Source organism: Saccostrea cucullata, unplaced genomic scaffold (assembly GCF_032062105.1).
Source record: "Saccostrea cucullata isolate Sc308-1 unplaced genomic scaffold, CSIRO_AGI_Scuc_v1 ctg496, whole genome shotgun sequence".
Lineage (NCBI taxonomy): Eukaryota > Metazoa > Mollusca > Bivalvia > Ostreida > Ostreidae > Saccostrea > Saccostrea cuccullata.
Window position 1 is genome coordinate 358,836 of NW_026930996.1, and position 9,166 is coordinate 368,001.

The 9,166-nt window shown below is 34.0% G+C and overlaps 1 protein-coding gene across 1 annotated transcript; it reads right to left on the minus strand.

The window, feature by feature from the left end:
• Positions 1-251: 251 nt before the first annotated feature.
• Positions 252-5,725, minus strand: LOC134230963 (G2/mitotic-specific cyclin-A-like). Its single transcript, XM_062712824.1, has 9 exons — positions 5,347-5,725; positions 4,804-5,062; positions 4,499-4,626; positions 4,020-4,243; positions 3,627-3,702; positions 2,580-2,708; positions 1,875-1,988; positions 1,503-1,636; positions 252-1,256 (listed from the first exon to the last, which is right to left on the minus strand). Exons 1-9 carry the CDS (start codon positions 5,515-5,517, stop codon positions 1,193-1,195), a joined length of 1,299 nt encoding a protein of 432 aa, XP_062568808.1. The 5' UTR covers positions 5,518-5,725; the 3' UTR covers positions 252-1,192.
• Between the last annotated feature and the right edge of the window lie 3,441 nt (positions 5,726-9,166).

The window sequence follows — 9,166 nt, forward strand, 5'->3', positions numbered from 1 at the left end:
TATAGGGACCCTCAGATATAGCGAGCAAGTGAAAAATTCAAATATGGCCGATGAAATCCTTTTAGGAATTGTGTCAATATTTAAAACATTGTGCCAGAGCTGTGGACAATTTACATACACCTCAGACACCTGTCAAATTATTTTGAACTTTAGGACAAAGAAGTAAACCATCATACAAACAATCCAGAAAAAAGATATAAACTCGTATCGTATCACGACTTATTTCTAATGTCCAATAAAGCGTACTAGTTAAAAAAAATTTCAATTTATTTCAATTTCATTACAAAGGTATAAAATCAAAGAATTTAAAACACTTCTGTGTAAATTATTTCACAGAAACTATTTTCTACTACCAACACCATAAAAACAAGTAAACACGCTGTATTATTGAATATGCTTCATTTCATGAGTGGTCATTTAATATAAATCATGATATATGCATAAAAATCCTTGCAATTTAAAACAATGATTGCATTTACACAACAACCTTTAACGAATTTCCTGCAAGATTTATAAAACTTAAACGAATAAAACAAAAAAAAGAGAAGACAGATTAAGAATTGAGAACAGGTAAAAAGATGTGAAAGTCTTAAATAAAACATCAAAGGTTGCTGAGGATTCAAAATAAATTAATGTCACATAAAAATTCAACATGCATGAAATAATTCAGGAAATATTTACAATGATAAAAATGTTTTCACGTTCAGCCGTTGCAGTTTATCTCTCACACTAAAATAAGCGTCTAGTTTTGGTTTGGGACATTTACACAAGTGAATGCTGCTGCCTGACTATTGCACCGAGTTACTGGGAATCTCTGACACAGGGCGGCCTCAGTCTGTAGAGGATTCAGTGAAGCACTAACGCGGAATTACTTTGCTGTAGTTACTTTTAGGTTTGTTTCCCACGTACTGGAGAGTTAATGTTACCAAAGTTAAAGCTAAACATTTTAAAAACAGGTGACTTTTCAATAATCAACATTCACACAATGGTTAAAAAGCAGGTGCTCATTCCAAGAAATCGTCTGTCAGAATAAATGCTGGTAACACTAGCTGTGCAGTACGTGATGACTAACACTGAACAGTAAAGCCGCCCTGTTCTGGAATCAGTCCATCTTCCCAGGTCCTCTCATTGTAACACTACTTGATGATAGCTTCAATTTTGAAAGACCTTTGGTATGGCCGTGGAATTTTCTTTATGACATGAAGGGCAAAGATGAGGGAGGAGGGTGCTTCTGGAAGTCTGACACCTCGTGGAACCTGGGAAATGGAAGACAAGAATGATAAATCAGAAACATATAAATCATTTCTACTCTATTTGTAACATATGTTTAAAGATGTTTACAAATACACTATACATTTTGAAAGTTTTCAACAAATTTTCATAATTTTTCAATTTAATAAGAGTATTCATTAACATGATAAAGATGAACTGGGCTGCCAATATCGTAAAAGTATATTTTTTTACTATACAGAAAAAATAATTTAGATTGCGGGATTACTTACTTGGAGGTTTTGTATTTTTCTACCAGGGCTTGCTGGGGATGTTTGTGTGCATTACAGTAGGTCTGGTGAAGTTCTGTCAAACAGCTGGCAAACTGATTAACTTCATACTGGGAAGATTGAGATAGGCTGGCAGGCTGTACAAAAATAAATTTAAAAAATAAAAAACATTTAAAATATTTCATTTTACAGTGTATTGTACATTCCAAAGTATTTTGTTTGGAAAGGTAGAACAATTAAATTTGAGTTAATGTTAATGCTTTTTTTACAAAAATTTTACAAGTTAGACATGAAAATTTTGCATTTTCCAAAATTTCAATTTATTACAATAGTCTCGTATACCAAGTAGGAAAGTTATCTGAGTGATAGACTTACCCAGGCCTCCTGTCCCAGGGCGTACCTGGCCAGGAACACAGCTGATGACGCGATCACACTGGGCAGGTACTTCAGGTAAATGTCAGCATCTACCATGGTCAACTCCGCCAAAAACTGAAAAATTCAAATTAAGGTCAAGATCTAGTAAATGAAAGGTGCCTACAGATTTATCAAACTTGAGAAATAAATTCCTTTATTGATGCTTTACAACTTTAGCTTGGTCAAATAAGGTGTTTCGGGGCATAATTTGTAGGTAAACAAGATGAAAAACTGTATTTTAAACTGTCATTTTCAATGAAAAATTAAGAAAACCAGTCATAAATATGGGAGTTTTTTTCGTATTCGGCAAAGGAAAAGTATCCAGATTGCCTACAGTCTCTCAGAAAACGGTAATTAGTATGTTCATGGCCTCTTCTTTAAATCAATCTCAAATTTAATATAGGTATCCGGTTTACGTTTCATATGATTTCAACTTGAATGACCTGAAAATACCCCATTTTCTACATAATTCTGCTAAAGATGTAAAGTACGGGAAAAAGAAAGTTGAGATTGACTATGACGTCATAATGGATCTAGCACTAAAAAATTAGTCTGAAGTTATTTACTAGATCTTGACCTTAAAAGAAAAACCTTTGCACTTCCCTCCAAAATGGCATTATCAAAAACAAGTTTCTTTTATAAATATCTGTCTATTCAAACTCTCACCATGGCCAGAGCCCTTGTCTTTTCGTCAGCCTGGCATTCCTTCAGTAGGTTGTCACAGAACCAGTTGGTGGTGGGTACAGCCACATCAAAGGACAGGACCTTCAGAACCAGGCTCTCCATCCTCAACACCTGTCATAATACAGAGAGATTTACAATAATCTAGTTTGGATGTCTTTTCAGTGATCAACTTTCATTTAAATAAAGAGAACTGATATAGAAAACTATATTTTCACTATAAGCTTCTTTTAGGCAATTAGCTACTTCCTGTGCATTGATTGCAGTACATTCTGATATTTAATACAGGGATTTTTTTAGGGTCTCTCTGGGGCCGAAATTTGGCCCCATTCCCAATGCTGAAAAGTGCATGTTTTTCCCAAAATTATACCTAGAAATTCCCAATATGAAAAAAAAGTATTAAGTTGTAAATTATTAAAATAAAATAATGAAAAACAGGTGTTATGTTCCCTATGTGCAAATTACCAGCCATCCGAGAAGTCATTCGGAATACTACAGATGTTTTTAAGCGGGATCGATGTTGAAAAATTAAAATCGGGATCGTTATTTGATAAATTAATGTGCATCATGGCAGTCTCTCCAGTTTGCCTCGGACGGTAATTTTCAAGCTGGGTTGAATCGCTCTTCAGTCTTATTCTTATAAACTGGTCAATCAGTACCGATCAATCACTCATCAGGAACAAACCTACCATCAAATTTTATTTTTAACAAACTTCTTAAATAAAGGTAAAAAAGATGACAACGTATAAATATGTTCATTTACAATTTTATCATACTCTGTGGCTTTGCCATTCTTATGCTTCTGAACTTCATCAGCCGCTATTATTTCATATCAGTAAAGCTGATTGAAGCCAGTTTCACACAATAAAAGATAAGAAAAAAGATGAAATAGTTGAATTTTGCTTGTTTTTTCCTTTTTATTTATATGAAGATATTTTTCCCAATTTCAACCAAATATCACTATTTTTCCCAATCTTGACGGTCCTGGCCCCTGGAATCAAAGGGTAAAAAAATCCCTGTAATAAACCGTACCTGTTTCTTGGTGTATGTGTCATCTGTGATATAAGAAAACTCTCCAACATCTGGGGGGTAGATTTCCTCATACTTCCTACAAATAATAGAAAAACAATCAAAAACTTGTCGATGAACCTGGGTTCATAGCTATGAAATAAATACTGTAAAATCACATATTTTCGTGGAGTCAATTTTTCGTGGTTTGAGGAAAATCTCTTGGTTTGTGGGGATTTGATTTTGAGGATCAAGAATTAAGGAGTACTTATGTATGTAACATTTTACATTTCGTGGTGGTCATGAATTCGTGGGTCTCGTTGTACCTCGAAAACAACGAAAATTAAACCCCCACGAAAATTTGTGATTTCACAGTGAATAGAGAAATCTACACTCGTGTTCTGCTGACAAACTTACGATGCTAGGAACATGCTGGCGGCCCCCACAAGCTGGAGTTTGCTTCGCTGTACAGACATCTGGGAGAGGAACCTGTCGATGTAATTAACGGCCAGGAACAATGTCTCTCTGTGTAGCTTGTATTCCTCTGACACCTCGACCATCCAGTCCACCAGAATGCTGCGCATCGAGTTAGTGATGTCCTGCTGTTTCTTCATGTACCCAGGCTTAGGCCGGTTCTTCAGCTTTATTGAACATAATGCAAATTACTGTACACGTTTACAATGAAATGGTTGTTTTCTAAAGAGAGTTAACAGGATAAAGCGTCAAGATTAAGTTAAGTCATGATGGCCTTGACTTCAGTGCAAATTCATGTCTGAAACTTTAAAATACATATATTCTCTCTTTCAAAATCAATATATTCTTTTTCAAAATCAATATCCTCTATTTACTTTGAATAAAATTGGATGGTTCATTATTATTTTTATTTTTCAACAAACCTCTGCCTCTCTGAGATAGGAATAGATTTCTTTAGCGTACTCTGGGACAGTGGTGATAATGGATTCTCTGTCAAGAGGTCTTGTCTCTTCAATTTCTTCTATTGTGGAATCCAAAACCATTGGTGAATCTGAAAATATAGTTTGGCAACATTTTTAACCTGATAAAACTTGTGTATGAATAACAAAAACTCAGTGAAAATGATAAGATAGTGAAGCAACATTTTTATATGATTAAATTTATCTATCGCCTAGCTAAAGCTCAGAATATGTCTTTTTCATAAACAATGCTGTGGTTTATTTTTTACCAAATTCCACATCCTGGCACACTGCCCCATCTTCTGTGGCTGTTGAGATGGGTCCCAGTGGAGGTCGAACCAATGATGTGATGTCACAGAGTGTGGCGGCAGGCTTCGTCACATTTGTGGACCGGGTCACTGCCTTCAGTGGTTGTCTGGCTGGCTGCTCTTCCACAAAGATTGAAAATGGCTTGTTCTCTTGGCCTCCAAATATTTTTGCTGACTTTACAAATGCGTTTTCATCTTGACCTACATTTTCTACTCCAGTCTATCAAACAAAAAAAATTAGAGCATGAAATCTTTAATTTTCTTATTGGCATTCAAATTGACCTATTATAGTTTCTGAGACATTTTTTTGGATGGTTTTACAAATTATGATATTCTGGTCACCCTTTTGTTTTTTCGGGAGAAAGGATTCAAATTTTTTTAATTTTCCTACCTTTGCTGCAAAGTTATGCATGTACAAAATGAATGTTTTGCAAATTATGATTCTGGTCACCCTTTTGTTTTTTTATGAGAAAAGGATTCAAATTTTTGAATTTTCAAACATACCTTTGCTGCCCTGGATGGCTGAACCCGTATATTGTTTGATATACTTCCAAGTGCTGCCCTTTTCGGTGCATTTCTCGTAGTCAGACCAGTGTTCACTTGTTTTACACGCCTTGGTCCAAGATTTTCTGTATCTTCTCGGTTGACGTTATTTCCAAATACAAACGAAGACATCACTGCAGCTATTGTTTAAGCGAAAAGGAGAAATATGGTTTATACTTCTCAAATCTAGCGAAAGAAACAAAGTTGCATTGACGCAAGTCTTTGCTGTGGTGTAAAGACGGCGAAAAACCGTGCAAAGCTGATTCTTCGTGCAAGTCCCAAAATGTATTTGAACTGCTCTTTGGTTTACAGCTGAGTGTGAAATGAACTTAAAGCGAGGCAAGCTCGTTAAATTCCCCGCTAGGTTAAATTGACCAATCACAACTTAGCATTTTATGGTCACATGATACACAAGGTTTATGTTCGGAATATTTCGACTCGGACTTTATCATAGAGCGTTAATAAAAGGTTAGAGATTATCGAAGAACATTTAAACTATCGATCCCGAACCAAATTATGTAGGTTTTGAATATAAAAAGCAAAAAATTCAGTTGATTGTAACATTTTGCAAAGTTAAGGATTGAGATTAAAACTGCTATCATGAAAATATCTTTGTACATACTTTTATAAAGTTTAAAGGCACCCCACCCAGTTTTTAACGGAGTAAATTCTGAAAATGTAAAATATATTTTTAGTGTGACTTCTCCTTGTAAAATGAATTTGTTACTAAGCTAAAATTAAGATGTTATAGGTGTTATTTGGAACTCTGCTTACCCCTCCCCTCTTATCCACCCTCCATTTAGACCAACAAGCAAGAGATTGCAATGCCTATACAAATGTATATAAGTATCAATGTAGGAAGTTAATTGTAAATAGAAGTTCATGGTTTGAATCATATACACCATACACCCCATCTCTATCACTCGCTTAATCCGCTTCAAATGGATCACTTCACTTCACTATAACATGTATAGGATTATATATTTTTAGTTGGAGAGGGGGGGGGGGTAGTTTAAAATAAGTCAAAAGACATTAATTTTTGCCATTGTGAAGTAGGCATGCATGTACACCGGCAAAATTATTGTACAGTTCCTAAAGAACCGAATAAATATGAATAATCAGAAATGAATATGGTTTTTCCTCCCGGTTGCTTACATATCTTATACTAGTATTCCAACTTATTTCAGAATCATTAATTCATTTATTATGCTCCTCTTAATTTCCTATATAAATGCATTTTGAACTACATTATACATGTTATAAAAAAAATTAAGATTGGATTACATGCATGAATTGTAAGATTATCTACAATAATCACATGGAGTATATGTCAATACAATGTGTACAGGGTGTTTCATAATATATGTTACATTTTGAGACCTAATTATTTTTCTTACCTGACATATTTCTATTACAACATTTATATCATTTTAAACATCGAATCCTGCATTTTTTATCCATGTGAAAAAGTCAAGGAAATCATGGCCTTGCAATGATTAATTGTGCTATAAAAGCCTATGTCATAATTTGAATATATACTTATACACTCAGTGCTGAATAGTAAAGTTGTTTTTTTTTTCAAATCATGTCGCCAATATTCATTCCATTCATTCACAAAATCATGAAATATATTTCTAAAAAAAGAAGCTTTCTCTGATGCTTATCAGAAGGGTAGTACATGTAACAAGGTTAAAGGACAGGGACGGACAGTATGCGATAAATGACACAGTATTCCAGAAAGCCAAAGATTTTAAGAAGGGGGGATTTTATGGGTAAAGTCGAGACTCTTAGTGTAGCAAACTTCTGAAAAAAGTGTCTGATAGATATTTGCAGAAATACATTTTGGCAATATCCGCATTTTCAGCATATAATGAACTTTTTAATATGATTTGAAGTAATCAGCATACAAATTGTCAATAATTAATGAAAGGAAAGAGTTTGACCTCTGCATTCGACAGTCTCAATTTTTGGGCTCTTTTCTGACGGGTTCTTAAGGAACAGGGTCTACAATCCTAGACCACAGATATTGAGTGAGCTAAACAGATTATGGACCTTCAAATGAGTGTCTATGCACAAATATGTGACAAGGTTATATACAAATTTCAAGAAGCAACTTCATTTGTTATTGAATTAATGCAGATCATTTGGAACATGTAATGTGAACTTTTGACGTTGTGAAATTCAACGTAGCAAAAATGGCACAACTTGGAAATTTTGATAATTTTCATGAATGTTTAAGATTTTGTTCAGTGTTTAACATTTTAGATGGTAATTGAATATTATGAATCTTATGGATATGTGCATCAGTTTGATAAAAAGACTTATCTGTATCTTTTTGTTTTGTCTGTCAGATTCAAGACTCAAAATGTAACATATATTATGAAACACCCTGTATATTGTATCACATATAATTGTAAGTTCTAAATTTATGACTGGTTATATATAGCAGTAAATATCTAAGTTATCTACGGACACCCGGGGTCCCACTACTGACAACAAACAGGAAATCTACTCCCAGATGTGCGAACACGACTGGTGGCGTGCTGTGAGCTGTATTTTTCCCGTACCAAATATACTGTCCACATCAAAGACTATGCACTTAAATTAATTGTTAATAAAGCCAGGTAAGTTCTACTGAGTCACACCTGTCTGGCGAGCGTTATTGTATCCCAGCATGTGACTGGTTACGCGTGTAGCTCGATTATACACCACGGGCATTTTTTATAATAATACCGGGTTATAAAATCAGTTCCCACACCTATGCACATAAAGTACACGTATAAACAATTAAGCTTGGCATTGTGGATCAATTATCTAAACTCATCATGCTTATAAATTGTTAAATAACTGAAACTCTAAATATTTATTATGTACGCTTAATTTTCAACTTTAAAACACAGATGCTGAAAAATATCATAATAAAAAAACTTCTGTGCTCTTTTTTACACAGCAATTAAATTGTACAGTTGCAGAATATATCTAACAAAATTTTCGATCGATCGAGCCAGAGAGAGAGAGAGAGGGGGGGGGGGGGGGGGTGGACCACTACGGCTTTTTCAAAAAATGGTATTAGTATGCAGTTGGTCTCTGATAAGAAAAAAACTTAGCATTTTCGTTGATTTTTGTTAATTTTTCTTTTTTTTTTTTTTTGTCATAAAATGTTTGTCAATCAGCTGATTTGCTTTCCTCTGCTCACGTGCGTTTTATTAAAATTAAACGATAAAATTTAAAGTATACTATATTTGCGTACTTCATTACATAGCTGTGTTATTACTATTCCATTAGAGACATTTCTATATTGTATATTCATTTATATAACAAACCATCTACATCAAAGTTAATAATGGAATAATCCAGAGGGATGTTTTATTATTTTGTTTATTGAAAATCTTCACCCTTGTCATTTGCAATTATAAAAGAATCTACAAAAGACGCAGACTTATTGTGCTTCATAGAACCTTTTCAGGCCCCGACCTTTAATTCCATCAACCATAAATTATTCTCTTGAAAATGATGACCCAAATATCTGAATTTTCAAATTTTGGGTTAAGCTGTTAAAAAGTGAAAATTATTTTTTATATTTTGTTAGCCTGTTACATTAGGCCTATTTTCCTTGAGAAATACGAAACCCAAAGAGTATATATTTAGATGAAAGATATAAGAAAATAAGACGTGTGTTCGAACACTGATTTTCCGTATATATGACAACTTATAACAAGGTTTGAAGTTTCTCAAATGGAAGTCAAACTCCAAGGTCAAGGTCAAAAGATAAATTTTTTTG